Below are 15,463 nucleotides of genomic sequence, written 5' to 3' on the forward strand. Positions count from 1 at the left end.
ACTGTCCTGTTGCTTCTGACTTGAATTTTGTGGAGTCTGACCCGAGTGTTCCTGGGTAACTGTTCAAAATTCCAATGCGTCGCTGCACCCCCAGGGACTCCGGTGCAATTGCTCTGGGCCAGGTCACCCAGCCCTCTATTTGTGCAGCAGCCAGAGCCCCGGGCCTCAGGGGTGTGCTTCCCACCTGGCCCCCTTGGTTACCGGCTCTGACTCGCACAAGGGTCCCAGTGACCGTCTCCTCCCCCGAGTTTTCATCCTTCCCGAAGCCCCAGGGGCACGCTGGCCGGGTTCAACTTGGACCTCGCCAGACGCGTCTGTGAAATGGGTGATACCGATCGCACGGCTGGAGATGGAGCTCGGAGGAGGAATGAGCGGAGGGGACCCCGCTTGCCCTGCCCCACGCAGCAGCGGGGAACGCTAGTCCTCGCTCGTCCCGGCCGCGGACGCCACCGCCCACCGAGACCCGGGGGAAGGACCCCGCCGCGACAGAGGGCGGGCGAAACTGGCTTCTCAGACTCACCTTCACACAACCAAAGTGAGGAGGGGCTGGGTAGGGCAGCGGAGCAAAAATGTGCGTGCACCGGTAAAAAGAGAGCCGGGACGCTCGGTTGAGGCACCGCTGGGATTCGAACCCAGGATCTCCTGTTTACTAGACAGGCGCTTTAACCAACTAAGCCACGGCGCCGCCCGCAGGAATACCGCGAGAATCTGCTCCCCATCATCATTTAGTCCATCGGCCGTGCGCATGCGCGCGAGTTTCTCGGCAGCAGGCGCATGCGTGGTGCCTGGTCCGGTTCATACCCACGGCTGAAGCCAAGGGGTCGGATGCGAAAGCCGGAAGCTCCGGGAGCGAGTGGTGCGCGAGGCCCCGGCGGGCTGGTCTTCCCGGTCTCTGTGGTGTCTGCCCCCAGGCGCGGAGCCGCGGTGGCCCGGTGTTTGGGGGATGCCCGCGCGAAGTCGGGCCTTCTGCCCTCCAGACCTGGTGCAGGAGCCCCCCCAGGCCGCCCGGCGAGGCCGAGCCCCGGGTGTCCGGTCGGGCCGCACACCCCGCCGTGGCTCCGCGGTGAGCACGCAGCGCAGCCATCGCACCGGCGCCTTCAGCCCGGGAGGCGGCGGCGCTCCGGGGCCGCGCTCGGAGACCGGACCTTCCACCGTACCGCTTCTCCCGCCGACCCTGAGCCGGGGGGCGAGGCCGGGGGCACCGCGGGCGCCTGAGCTGGCCATGGGGATCGGGAGCTTCGAGGGGGTCCCGACGCCGCACGTGGGGAGGTTTGTGCTGCGGGAGCAAGCGGGGCCCTCCCCACCCCAGCTTCCCGCCTCCTGCTTCTGGGTCTCCTTTCCCGGACAGCGCAGCCTCCTTGTCCCGACACTTGCTAGAGGGGCCTGCGAGCAACAACAAAACCAAACACTGCTCACCCGGTTCACCCAGCGGTGCCTCCGGTGGGAGAGCCTCATCCACAGAAATGTAAGTCCCTGCAAGTACGTAGGCACAGGAAGAGTCACTCCGGTATTACCTGTAATAGCAAAGCCCGAGAAACAACCTATGTGCCCATCAGTGGAGCGCTGTTGGCACCTGCGGCGCGGCCGTGCCCCACAGCAGGGGGCGGGGGGGACCGCTTAGCGATAGGACTTCTCTTTGAAAGACAGCCCAGTTGCTGGGACGGCGCAGAGCGGAGCTCTGGCATGTTCGTACATCATTGATGTGACTAAATGGAGACATCCCGAACAGCCAGCTCCAGTCGGACCAGTCACCGGGGTTATGACTGAGGAGGGCAGCACCGAGCCCAGGACCTGCCCAAATAATGGCCACCGGCTTATGGTTCTCCAGAGATCTCGGATGCCAGTCAAATGACCCTAAATAAATCAGGCCCGGAATTAAGTTTTTTAAAAGAAACCAAGGGTAATACTCATGATTGACAGAAATCACGGGAGCCATACCAGATGGGAAAGGGAGCCCTTGCTGTCTGTGAACTGAAACCTTTGTGCCTTCCGAAGTAACTGATTGATGGAGTGTGTGGTGCACTGTGGAAGCAGGAAGAGGGCTGTACATCTGCGTGGGCATTCTGGAAATGGAAAAGTCTGGGGTGGAGAGCATGAAACATTCTGTGATGGCAATCCAGACCTCCCCCTGCACTGGGTCGATGGCCATCTGGGAGCATTAGCCAGGGAGGCACCCACAGGGCCCTGCCACACAACAGCCTCCTCTGCAGAGGGGTCCCCACACATCTTCCTATTCATTTGACAAAGCTTTGCTCAGGAGCTGCGGGTGCTGGCCTGGCTGCCCCACAGGGCAACAGCAGAGTCCAGAATGTGATCCTAAAAGGAGACAGAATGAACACCAAGACAGAAAGCTTAGAAGTAGCCAAAACGCTTCTAGAATTCACATGCCCACTTGTTTTCTAAAGGAATCTAGATTTATTTTGCATGAAAACTAAAAACAGTGTTTGATCCCCAAGGGTGCTGTGGAGCTGAGGCCGTGCCCTTGCCCCAGTCTGACATGCGCTCCCGGCCAGGGTCCAGCCCTAGAGAAAAACGTGCGTCACAGGTGACGTGCTCAAGTCAGTCAGCAAGCCCAATGGCCATCAGTCATCTGCGCCCGGGCTGCCGTCCTGTGACAGTGAGTCTTCCCCTCCTGATAATGATGGGGCCTCTGTTGACAAGTCTTTGGCATCCATCCGGCAGAACACACATTGGGTGACTGTTTCAGAAAAGATGTCACTTTCGTAGATGGAGAAAGGCCTGTCACATACTTCACACTGACATGCAATATTTTAAGAGAGAAAAGCAAGTGCTGGTCAGAGAGGACCGAGGCATCCAGGTAGAATTCTCACACCAGCTCCACCCCCCTCGGGCTGGGCCAAGGTAGGAGCTGCCTCGCCTCTCTCTGCTCTCTGCGCCCACAAGGGGGGACATTGCAGGCCGCTGAGAGAGAATGCACACGGGCTTCTCCCTCTCTTCCCCCGCAGAAGCTATGCAGGTACGACCAACCCATGCCCTGGTACGGGAGTCCTAGGGGCAGGAGTCGCCAGCCACTTGACTGGAGAGGACAGGAGGTGGGCATCTAACCCCATCCTCTGCCCTTGGCAGAGCACAACTGTGGGGCCTCAGAGCTATCCTAACTCCCTGACATCCTGGGGACCTAACTTACAGAACCATGAGAAGTAGGCGAGATTTCTAAACAAAGCAGTGATTTTACCAGCTGAAGAAGGTGCTGAGCCTCCTCCTCTGCCATCTCAGCCTGTTTCTGGCCAAGGCCCACCGAGAACAGTGGATACAGTGGCAGAGCTCAGCCGCCATGTCTGCTTCCCGCACACGAGTGAGCAACACCACGGGCCGGGCCGTCAGGCCATGGGCAGGGGTCTCGGGGATGCCCGCCATGGCACCATCCCCCTGCAAGATGGCATGGCCCTGCCCGGGCACGCCAAGCCCCTGCGCTTTGCCACCTTTGCCCACTCAGGGCACTAAGGCCTGCGGGAGAGGCATCCACACCCCACCCAGGGCAGGCCCTCTGGAAAACTCTCGCTTCTGAGGATTCTTACATTGATTTTGAGCAAGACAAACACAGAGGGCTCATCTTGGGAACAGCTTCAAGTACGTCTCTTTCTTTTCTTTGTTTTGTAAGAGAGACGTTCAGTCCTTTACCTACCTTATTCTGTAGCATAATTTCCCGTGGCTCAACCCCAAAATGGCAGGGCTCAGAGGCTCCTGGGGGCCGTGTCCCAGGTGGCAGGTGGAGGACACGGGCAAGCACTGCTCTGTAGCTAGTCAGCCTCTAGGGCCCAAGGGCCAACATGGCCACAGAGGCACAAAGACAAGGTCCATGTCGATCCCACCCCTCATCTCCCTGCCCTGCAGTGCTGCTCCATATCAGCCATTCCCAGCAGTGGCTCCCAGCGGGGCCTTCTAAGAGGAGACGAGCCTAGGTGGCTCCAGGGAGGGAGGACTCAGAGGACCCAGCATAGACTCCTCAAGCCTCTCAAGGTGCAGCCAAGCGTTTGTACTGCAAGGCTCCCTCATAGGGACTGGGCCTGCAGTACCCAGGGATAGACTCTGTGGCCAGCCCTGGCGACACCTGGTCAAGTGTCCACCCTACTACCACCATCCTCTGCTAGAGAAAAACAGGCCCCTAAGCCCCTTCCATGGGAAGGCACTGGGGGCCTGGCCAAGGGGTCTGCTGCTGAAGCGTAGGCGGCTAATGCCATGTCCAGCTGTGTGCCTAGCCATGCTCCTCTGACTCATTTCACTCCTCAAACACTCCAGGCTCGCTCCTGCCTCAGAGTCTCCACACTGGCTCTGCCCGCTGCTGGGAAGTCCTTCCCCTAAACATCTGCACAGCTCACTCCCTCACCACCTCAGGTCTTTAACAAATGTTAACCTTCTCAGTGAGACCTATCCTGGCCACCCTTTGAAGTGTGACCAGCAGGGGCACCTGAGTGGCTCAGTGGGTTGAGTGGCTGACTCTTGATTTCGGCTCAGGTCATGATCTCAGGGTCCTGGGATCGAGCCCCACGTTCAGCTCCCTGCTGAGCTGGGAGTCTGCTTGAGTCAGATCCCTCCCTCTGCCCCTGCCCCACCTATATGTGCCCTTTCTCTCTTTCTCAAATAAATAGTCTCTAGCGTTCCCATCCATTCCCCTTGCCTATGTTATTTTTCTCCAAATTATTTATTGGCATGTGATGTACAACATATTTTTCGTGATTCTAATAAAGAAGCATGGTCTCCTCTTTTAGAACATAAGTTCCCTCAGGGCAAGAATTTCAATTTGTTTGTCTGTGGTTTCATCCCGTTGCCCAATAAATGTTGGTTCAAAGAATAAATTCATTTGTGGAGGACACTAAGGAAAGCCTTCATTGAGCTTAATATTACCCAATACCAACCTGTTTCACCTTTAAGCCCAGGGCCTTTTTGTATTCGATTACCAAAGGAATTTGGTCAATTTCTTCAATATTCCATAGCCTCATGGTTTTGTCCTAAAACAAGTTAAACAGCAAACCAGCAGTCACAAGATGGGCCCCTTCAGCTGGGAGGCCCCAGGAGGGTACATTGCATCCAGGTTACAATGTGAAGAATCCCAACCTGCAGAGGAGCAGAATTAGGGTGACCAACTGTCCTGGTTTCTCCAGACCATCCAAACTTTAGTACCGTTAAGTCCCACATCCCAGCAAACCCATTCCAGGGTGCAGAAAGTCCCACTTCTCCAAAATAGACGTGGAAGTTTGAGGGGAATGGACAAAATCCATACAGTGGCCCCCAAAATAGGAGCTGAAAGCAAAACTATTTTTTTTTATTCTTATGTTAATCCCCATACATTATATCATTAGTTTTAGATGAAGGGTTCCATGATTCATTGTTTGTGCACAACACCCAGTGCTCCATGCAGAATGTGCCCTCCTCAATACCCACCACCAGTGAAAGCAAAACTATTTTTAATGACAAATGGATATGCATAGATATATGATCCACCTTCCATAGTTGCTGTCAGTTTTCCATGACTTGCAGTTCACAGTAAGTTTCCACTAACGGGTCATCCATTACCGTGATTCACTCCACTTGATGGGATTTAAGTATCCAGCGTAACTGCATTGTAATCACAAGTGTTAATGGTCTGCCTTTGATTTTACCTATGCACCTGGTGTGCTGTGTTTCAAGATATTGCTAGTAATATTTTTAACATTGTGAATGTTATGATCATGTTTTCTAAGAATTCAAATCATGAAAATGAGAATAATTACAAGACCAATGCCACCATGACCCAGACATCACCAGAAGCGACGGCTAAACAGCTGTGTTTAATGACAGATGGACAAATAAAACTAGACTGGGAGCAGGGGTGGCGTGGTGAAAAACCAGAACACATCATAATGCAGGGTACAAGGAAAAGAATTTGGAATCAGGTATGGTAGAGAAGAGAATGTGAAAGTACCTACGGACACTGAGCCTCACAAGCCTGGTATGAGACGGGCAAGTTCTAAGTCAGTTTTTTCATATTCCAAAAAGACACCAATGTGAAAGAAAATGAAATGGAAGCCATCCAGATTGGAAAAAAAGTAAAACTATCTCTATTTGAAGATTATATACCTTGTGTATAGGAAATCTTAAAGAATCAACTAAGAAACTATTAGAACTAATATATAAGTTCAGCAGGGTTGCAGGTTACAAAATCAATACACAGAAATCTATTGTATTTTTATATACTTGCAATGAACAATCTGAAAGTGCAATCAAATAATTCCATTTAGAATAGCATCAAAAAGAAGAAAATGTTTAGTAATAATTTTAACAAAGGAAGTGCAAAACTTATAGACCAAAAATGAAAAAAAATTATTGAAAGAAACCAAAGATGTAAATGAATAGAAAGATATCTCATGTTCAATGGATCAGAAAACTTAATATTGCTAAAATTAGAATAATCCACAAAATGTTCTACAGATTCAACACAATCTTTATAAAAATCCCAGATGACTTCTTTGCAGAAATAAACACACTAATCTGAAACATATGGAAATTCAAGGGAGTCAGAATAGCCGAAATAATCTTGAACAAGAGCAATGATATTGGAGGACATACACTTCCCTATTTCAAAACTTACTACAAAGCTATAGTTATCAAGATAGTGTGGTACAGGGATGCCTGGGTGGCTCAGTCGGTTAAGTGTCTGCCTTCGGCTCAGGTTGTAATCCCAGGGTCCTGGGATCGAGTCCCGCATCAGGTTCCCCACTCCGCGGGGAGCCTGCTTCTCTCTTTGCCTCTGTCTCTCAAGAATAAATAAATAAAATCTTTAAAAAAAAAAAAAAAGTGTGGTACAGGCATAAGATAGATGCAGAGGTCAACAGAATTGAGAAACTAAAATAAAGCCTCATTTACGGACAGTGGATTTTTTTTTTTTTTAAAGATTTTATTTATTCATGAGAGACAGAGAGAGAGAGAGAGGCAGAGGGAGAAGCAGGCTCCCAAGGAGCAGAGAGCCCGATGAGGGACTCCATCCCAGGACCCTGAGATTATGACCTGAGCTGAAGGCAGACGCTTAACCATCTGAGCCACCCAGTCGCCCGGTCAGTGGATTTTTGACAAGGGTGCCAAGAGCTAAAACTATGAAACTTTTAGAAGAATACACAGGAGTAAATATGGGTGACCCAGGATAAGACAATGGTTTCTTTGATCTAACACCAAAAGCACAGGCAACAAGAGAAAAAAAATAGAAAAACTGAATCTCATCAAAGTTAAAAACTTGCGCTTCAAAGGATATGCATCAAGAAAAGTGAAGATCAAAAAAAAAAAAAAAGAAAGAAAGAAAGTGAAGATCTACAGATGGCCAGTAATCACATGAAAAGATGCTCGACATCATTAGCCATCAAGGAAATGCAAATTAAAACTACAAGACACCACTTCACAACCATCAGGATGACTACAATCAAAAAAATAATCACAAGACCGGAGAGGCTGTGGAGAAACTGGAACTGTCCTGCCCTACTGGTGGGAAAGTGAAAGACTTCAGCACTTTGGAAAACAGTCTGGCGGTTCCTGGAGTGATTAAACATACAGAGGTACGGTTGTGACCCAGCCGCTCCACTTCTTGGTACATACCCAGAAGAATAAAACACAGGTGTTCAAACAAAAACTTGTTCACAAACATTCATACCAGTATTATTTATGATAGCCAAAAGGTGAAAAGAACCAGTCCTGTCAACTGAAGAATGGATAAATAAAATGGGATATAGCCAGGTAATGGAATATGATTCAGCAGTTAAAGGAAATTAAGTACTTGCTTACACACGTTACAGCATAAATAAATCTTGAAAACATTATGCTAAGTGAAATAAACTAGTCACAAAGGGCCATTTATTGTATGATTACATTTAAATGAAAGGTCCACAATAGGAAAATTAGACACATTAATAGAATAAATAAATAAAAACTAAAACAAGGGACACCTGGGTGGCTCAGTCAGTTAGGCATCTGCCTTCAGCTCAGGTCATGATCTCAGGGTCCTGGGGTCGAGTCCCACCCACATCAGGCTCCCTGCTTAGCAGGGAGTCTGCTTCTCTCTCTCACTCTGCCCCCGCCCCCCACTCGTGCATGCTCTCTCTCTCTCAAATAAATAAAACCTTTAAAAAAAAAACTAAAACAAAAATAGATTAGTTTTCCTAGCCAACACAGTAAGACCGAAAAAGGAAAGAAAAGGTATACAGATTGGGAAAGAAGAAATATTTGCAAAATATTGGGAAATACTGGGAAAGAGATAATATTTGCAAAAGACATATCTGATAAAGGCTATTATCAAAAATCTATAAAGAACTCTTAACATTTAAAAATAAGAAAACAACCCAGTTAAAAAAATGGACCAAAGATCTTAACAGGCCCCCACCAAAAAAGGCACACAGATGGCAAATACACATGTGAAAGATGTTCCACATCACATGTCATCAGGGATTTGCAAACTAAAGTAACAAAAAGGTACCACTATGCACCTATTATAATGGCCAAAATCTGGAACATAAACAACAACAATGCTAATGAGGACGGGGAGCAACAGGAACTCTCATTCACTGCTGATGGTACAGCACCTGGTGGCTTTCCTGCAAAACTAAACATACTCTTACCATACAATCTAGCAATCAAACTCCTTGATATTTATCTAAGGGAATTTAAAACTTAGGTCCACACAAAAACCTCCACAAGGATGTTTATAGCAACTTTATTCATAACTGCCAAAAGGTAGAAGCAACCAAGATGTCTTTCAGTAGATGAATGGATAAACTGTGGTACAACCAGACAGTAGACTATTATTTGGCGCTAAAAAGAAATGAGCTATTAAGCCATGAAAAGAAGAACCTTAGAAGAACCTTAAATGCATATTACTAAGTGAAAGAATCAGTCTGAAAAAGGCCATATACTATATGCATCCAACTATGTAACATTCTGGAAAAGGTAAAGCTATGGAGACAGTCAAAAGATCAGTGATTTCCAGGGGTTTGGGAAGGGAGGGATTATAATGTGTCAGTGTAGGTTCATCAGTTATTCTAAATGTCTCACCTGGTGGGAGACATCGATAATGGGGGAGGGCCATGTATTTGTGGGAGCAGGGAGTATAGGAGAAATCTCTGTACCTCCTCTCAATTTTGCTATAGACCTAAAACTGCTCTAAAAACACAGACAAGGGGTGCCTGGGTGGCTCACTTGGTTAAGCGTCTGACTCTTGATTTCTGCTCAGGTCATGATCTCAGAGTCATGAGATCTAGTCCCCTGTCGGGCTCCGAGCTCAGCACGGCGCCTGCTTGGGATTCTCTCTCCCTCTCCTTCTGCCCCTCCCCTCACTCGTGCTCTCTCTCTCTCTCTCAAATAAATAAATATTACTCAGGCATCAAAAAGAATGAAATCTTGCCATTTGCAATGACGTGTATGGAATGAGAGGTTATCATGCTAAGTGAAATAAGTCAGTCAGAGGAAGACATTATCATATGATTTTACTCATATGTGGAATTTAAGAAACAAAACAGATGAACATAGGGGAAGGGAAGGAAAAATAAGATGAAATCAAAGAGGGAGACAAACCATAGGAGACTCCTAACTATAGGAAACAAAACTGAGGATTTTTGGGGCGGGGGAGGGCATGGGGTAACTGAGTGATGGGCATTAAGGAGGGCACGTGATGGAATGAGCACTGGGTGTTATATGCAACTGATGAAAGTAACCATAAGTATTATTAGTACCTATGAAACTAATAATAAATAAATAAATATCTTTAAAAAATAGAAAAATAAAAACACAGTCTATTAAAAAGAAAAGTAGATTAGAGGTTGCCTAGGGCTGGGAGGGATAGGGAGATTGGAGGTGATGGCTAAGTGGTGCGGGCTTTCTGTGGGGCGTGATGTGTTCTAAAATTGATTGTGGGGATGAATGCACAATTCTGTGTAAATAAAAAAAGCCACTGGGAGGGGGGGAAGAAAAGCCATTGAATTGTACATTTTAAATGTGTGAATTGTATGGTAAGTGGATTATATCTTAATGAAACTGTTAAAGAGAAAAAAAGGACACTTTGACAGTTTCTTACAAAGCTAAACATAGTCTTACCATGTGATCCAGCAATCACACTCCTTGGTATCTACCCAAATGTCTTGAAAACTCATGGCTACACAAAAACCCACATACAGATGTTTATGGCAGCTTTATTCATAATTACCCAAAACTGGAAACCATCAAGATGTCCCTCAATTAAGAGAAGGGAAAAACAAACTGTGGTATACCAGACAGTGGAATATTATTCAGTGATTTTTAAAAATGAGCTGTCAAGTCATGAGGAGACAGGGAGGACCCTTCAATGCATATTGCTAAGTGAAGGAAGCCGGTCTGCAAAGGCCACAGACTGCATGCATCCGACTATATGGCATTCTGGAAAAGACAAAACTATAGACAGTAAAAAGTCGCCAGGGGTTCTGGGGATGAAGGGGAGGGATGAATAGATGGAGCACAGGGAATTTTTAGGGACTGAAACTATTATTTGAAACTGTCATGGTGGATACATTACATGCATTTGGCAAGACCCATACAACATAAAGAGTGAAATGTAAACTATGGACTTTAGTTAATAATAACGTATCAATATTGGTTCTTCAGTTTTATCAAATATACCACACTCAATGCAAGACATTATTTTTTTTTTTAAGATTTTATTTATTTATTTGACAGAGAGAGATAGTGAGAGCAGGAACACAAGCAGGGGGAGTGAGAGAGGGAGAGCAGGCTTCCTGCCGAGCAGGGAGCCCGATGTGGGACTCGATCCCAGGACCCTGGGATCATGACCTGAGCCCAAGGCAGACGCTTAACGACTGAGCCACCCATAGTGGAAACTAGGGAGGGGAACGGAATATATGGGAACTCTCTGTACTAATAGCCCAACTTTCTGTATATCTAAAACTGCTCTAAACAATAAAATCTATTTTTTAAAAAAGACACCAGTACTCCTGAGGCAATAGTAACTGATGAATTAGTTTGGGAATACTGCTCAAATGATCACCCATTATCATATCATTCCTTTAATTGTTTTTATGGAATGGAGTGTAGTCAGCAGAACAATGCCCACCCCCCAGAAGTCCTCACCCTAATCCCCAGAACCTGTGAATATGTTAGGTGACATAACAAAGGGGAATTAAGGTTGCAGATGGAATTAAGTTCACTGATCAGCTGATCTTACAATAAGGAGGTTGTTCTGGGTTACCCAGACAGGCTAGACATAGTGACAAATGTCCTTAAAAGTGGACAACACAGTGAGAGGAATATGTGACTATAGAAGAAAGGCACAGAGAGATACAATGTTGTTGGCTTTGAAGATGCAAGAAGATGCACAAGCCAAGGAATGTGGGTGGCTTCTAGAAAGGGTAAGGAAATGGACTATTCCCTGGAGCCTACAGAAAGGAATACAGTCCTGTGGATGCCTTGATTTTAGCCCAGCAAGACCGTGTCATACTTCTGTCTCACCGAACTGTAAGATATTCAGTTCTTGTTGTGTAAGGGGTAAAGTGTATGGTGATTTATTATAGCAGCAATAAGAAACTAACACACTGAGGAAGGGGCGCCTGGGTGGCTCAGTTGGTTAAGCGACTGCCTTCGGCTCAGGTCATGATCCTGGAGTCCCAGGATCGAGTCCCGCATCGGGCTCCCTGCTCGGCAGGGAGTCTGCTTCTCCCTCGGACCCTCCCCCCTCTCATGTGCTCTCTCTCTCTCATTCTCTCTGTCTCAAATAAATAAATAAAATCTTTAAAAAAAAAAAAAGAAAGAAACTAACACACTGAGTAATGTTACATTTCCTGAATCAGCAGGCACAACTAAATTCAAGTAAATGCCATGTGGGAGAACAAAAGGGGAAAGTGATTACATCCGTGTTGACCCCTTGCTGTGTGGAGCTGTCAGAGGCCACCAACAATCACTTTCCACAGTATATCAAGTGATTTGCCAAATCCCCGCAACCTAGCCCTTAAATACTTTGATTCAAAAGTTGGGAGTTTCAAATCTTCTTGATTTCTGTGAAGATTTTAGTGAAAATGCAGAAAACATAAAAGCATGTTGACATCTTATCCGAATACAAACTAGACGTTGCTCATCTATCTACATATTCAGCAGACAATGCAAATGTAAATTCTGGAAAATTCCATTCAGCCTATTAACTTCTTTCCAAAGTAAATGAAAAGATCTCACCCGCTAAATGGCCTGCACATCATGTATACCACATTCCAAAAAGCAGTGTGATTGGCTCACCTGTGATGTTGGGTCTTTTTTTTTTTTTTTTTTTTTGAGAGAGAGAGAGAAAGAGCAGGGGGGTCGGCAGAAGGAGAGGGAAAGAGCAAATCTTTTTTTTTTTTTTTTTTTTTAAGATTTTATTTACTTGTCAGAGAGACAGACAGAACACAAGCAGGGGGAGAGGCAGGCAGAGGGAGAAGCAGGCTCCCTGCCGAGCAAGGAGCCTGATGTGGGACTCAATCCCAGGACACTGGGATCGTGACCTGAGCTGAAGGCAGCGGCTTAACCGACTGAGCCACCCAGGCATCCCGGAAAGAGCAAATCTTAAGCAGACTCCCCACTGAGCACGGAGCCTGACTCAGGGCTCAATCCCAAAACCTGAGCCAAAACCAAGAGTCGGACGCTTACCCAACTGAGCCACCCAGGAGGCGCCTCTGAGGTCTCTCTTGATACAAGTTTTTAGTCGCCCTGCCCCTTCCTCAAAAAGTGTAGAAGCACTTTATAAAAATGATGACATTGTAGAAATGGAAGAAGGTGTCCTCCAAGATGGCTGTTATCATTGTCGCCTCTATAGACGATACTTAAAATGTGGGCCTGCCATAAAATCATACATTTAAAGTGTGGCACAAGAAGAATATCCTCTGGGGCGCCTGGGTGGCTCAGATGGTTGGGCGTCTCCCTTCAGCTGGGGTCATGATCCCAGGGTCCTGGGTGTGACAGTCTGGGTTGGCTCTCTAACAAGTTGGTCATGGTAGGCCGAGTCTTGCCCGCAGTCCCATGCACCTGGAAACTCCCAGACTAGAGAATGACATGGCTTTAATAAAGGTCAATGGGGGAGGGGCAAGGTGGGACCCCCCACACACACACTTCTCTTGTGCTCACACCTGAAGGACAGACCTCGGGATAGCTCTTCTGTGCCACTGGCATGGGAATTCGAGGATGTAGTGACACAGAGAGGGAAGACCCACCTGGGAGCTCAAGGTGGTCTCTGCTGCTTGCCAGTGAGCTTGACGCCTTTCCCCCCGAAGGCCCCCCGTTGGCTCCATCACTCACTGGTCTGGGCAGGCCCTTGCTCCACAAAGCTCAAATATCAATGGTCGCAGATATAGAAATCCCTGGCAACTCCCCACCTGAGCAGACATAAGGACCTGCTTCCTGAGTTCCCAGCCAGCTCCCTACACTGAGTATGGCCTGGCGTGGGGGCTGGGGGGAGGGGCCTCAGACTGAGCCAGCCCAGGAATTTAGCTTGACAGTAACAGTTCTATGAACACCAATTCTCACAAACGTGAGAGAGATTGTAAGTTACTCAAAGCTTGGCCACTTTTACCTTTGAAGCAGACAGGACCCATTTCTTGTTGTTGCTAATGGCAACGTCTGTCACCCAGTCACTGTGGCCCTGAAGAAAAATAGAATTTTAACAAGCACCTAGAGGAAAAACCTTGGTAAGCACAACAAAAACAAAAGCACAAAGTCAGGACCCCAGTGATGCATGCATTTAAGAGTAACTAATTGTGCTTCCCTAACGTCACCGATGACATTTGACACGAAGTGTAAAGGTGGATGATGCACGTGTACATTATGGCACTGTGCTCTTTAAGATAGTACTCTAGTTGGGGCGCCTGGGTGGCTCAGTTGGTTAAGCGACTGCCTTCGGCTCAGGGCATGATCCTGGAGTCCCGGGATCGAGTCCCGGGATCGAGTCCCGCATCGGGCTACCTGCTCGGCAGGGAGTCTGCTTCTCCCTCTGACCCTCCTCCCTCTCATGCTCTCTGTCTCTCATTCTCTCTCTCTCAAATAAATAAATAAAATCTTTAAAAATAAATAATAAATAAATAAAATAAAATAGTACTCTAGTTTTTTAGCAGGATGGAAAAAGAGTGACTATATTCCCAGCTGGTCTCAGAGCACCTCTTGCAGGTTTTCGTTTGCATTCTCTGTTCTGGGAACTAACCACTCCGAGCTCCTCCTGGTAAGGGGGCTTTTGCTTCAAATCACTGCAGACTTATCCCCAGTGGCCTAAGCAAATGGGGGGTTATTTTCCTTGGGTAAAAAGGAGCTCAGAGGAGAGAGACACTTAATGACGTCAGGGCTCTGCGTCAGCATCTTGACCATTCTTTGGCCTTCCCCTTTTGGAAAGAGGCAAAGGCAAGCCAGTGTGGTATGCTAGGAGGAAGGGGAGCAGGAGAGAAGTCAAGTGCCATGCATAACAAAGGAGAGGAGCTTGAGGGGGAAAATAGAGAGAGGACAAAGGGACTTTTAAACACAGGGAGGTTGAACACTCAGTTGTAAGCTGTTTATTTGCTGTGATGTAACCTCCCTTGGCCTCCCCCAAAACCCTTGCGAAGAGCCCTCCAGGTAGCCCAGCCCCCGGAGCCTGAATGTTGTGGTGATCAAGGGGTGGGGGGGCAAGTCTACGCTCGGGCCACAGGGAACAGAGGGACCAAGAGCCGGGGATGCAAGCATTCACCGCCAAACCGTGAGATCACAGGACCAGGGAGGCTGCAGAAATCTTGGGGAAGGGGGCACTTGGTTCAGAGGCGCTGCTGTAGCCAGTCCTGAGACTGCCTAACCTCTCTGGATTCCGGCCAAGTTGGGTCAATCCATCCCCTCATTATAAAGCCACTTTGAATTGAGTCTCCTCTAACTTGTAGGCAAAAGCGCTCAGAAACCCACCATTTTGGGGGCGCCTGGGTGGCTCAGTCGGTTAAGCGCCTGCCTTCAGCTCAGGTCATGATCCCAGGGCCCTGGGATCGAGCCCCCCATCGGGCTCCCTGCTCCACGGGAAGCCTGCTTCTCGCTCTCCCACTCCCCCTGCTTGTGTTCCTGCTCTCACTATCTCTCTCTCTGTCAAATAAATAAATAAAATCTTTAAAAGAAAAAAAAAAAAGAACCCCACCATTTTGGAGCCTATAGCTTTCTGTGTATGCCTCATTGTGGTATTCATCTTTCTGTAGAGTAATTTCTGCTGTTCTTAGACACTTTTCCACCTCTGAGTTTTTGCATTTGCTGTTTCCTCTGCGTAGAATGCCCTTCCCCCAGATCCTCATTCACCCAGGCTTTCCTTGCCTTCAAGTTCTCAGCTCAGATGCCACCTTCTCCAACAAGCCCTCCCTGCCCACCCACCGTGGATTAGTCCTTGGGGTCTATTTCTTTCACATCACCCTGTTCTGGTTTCTGTTTCACTCATCACGGTCGATGATTTGCTTGTTGGTTTCTTGTCTGTTCTTCT

General features: G+C 47.7%; 1 protein-coding gene and 1 non-coding gene across 2 annotated transcripts in view; both read right to left on the reverse strand.

The window, feature by feature from the left end:
• Window positions 1–611: 611 nt before the first annotated feature.
• Window positions 612–685, reverse strand: TRNAT-AGU. The gene has a single exon. It is a non-coding gene; the product is annotated as a tRNA-Thr (tRNA).
• Window positions 686–2,582: 1,897 nt separating this feature from the next.
• WDR88 (WD repeat domain 88) overlaps window positions 2,583–15,463 on the reverse strand; it is a 45,531-nt gene continuing 32,650 nt past the window's right edge. Inside the window, exons 9-11 of the mRNA XM_035023585.1 lie at window positions 13,562–13,630; window positions 4,878–4,970; window positions 2,583–2,756 (exon numbers count right to left, since the gene is read on the reverse strand). Of these exons, the coding sequence (XP_034879476.1) occupies window positions 2,583–2,756; window positions 4,878–4,970; window positions 13,562–13,630 (336 nt within the window). The remainder of the gene's footprint in view (window positions 2,757–4,877; window positions 4,971–13,561; window positions 13,631–15,463) is intronic.

Source organism: Mirounga leonina, unplaced genomic scaffold, assembly GCF_011800145.1.
Source record: "Mirounga leonina isolate KUSES-001 unplaced genomic scaffold, KU_Mleo_1.0 Mir_177, whole genome shotgun sequence".
Taxonomy (NCBI): Eukaryota; Metazoa; Chordata; class Mammalia; order Carnivora; family Phocidae; genus Mirounga; species Mirounga leonina.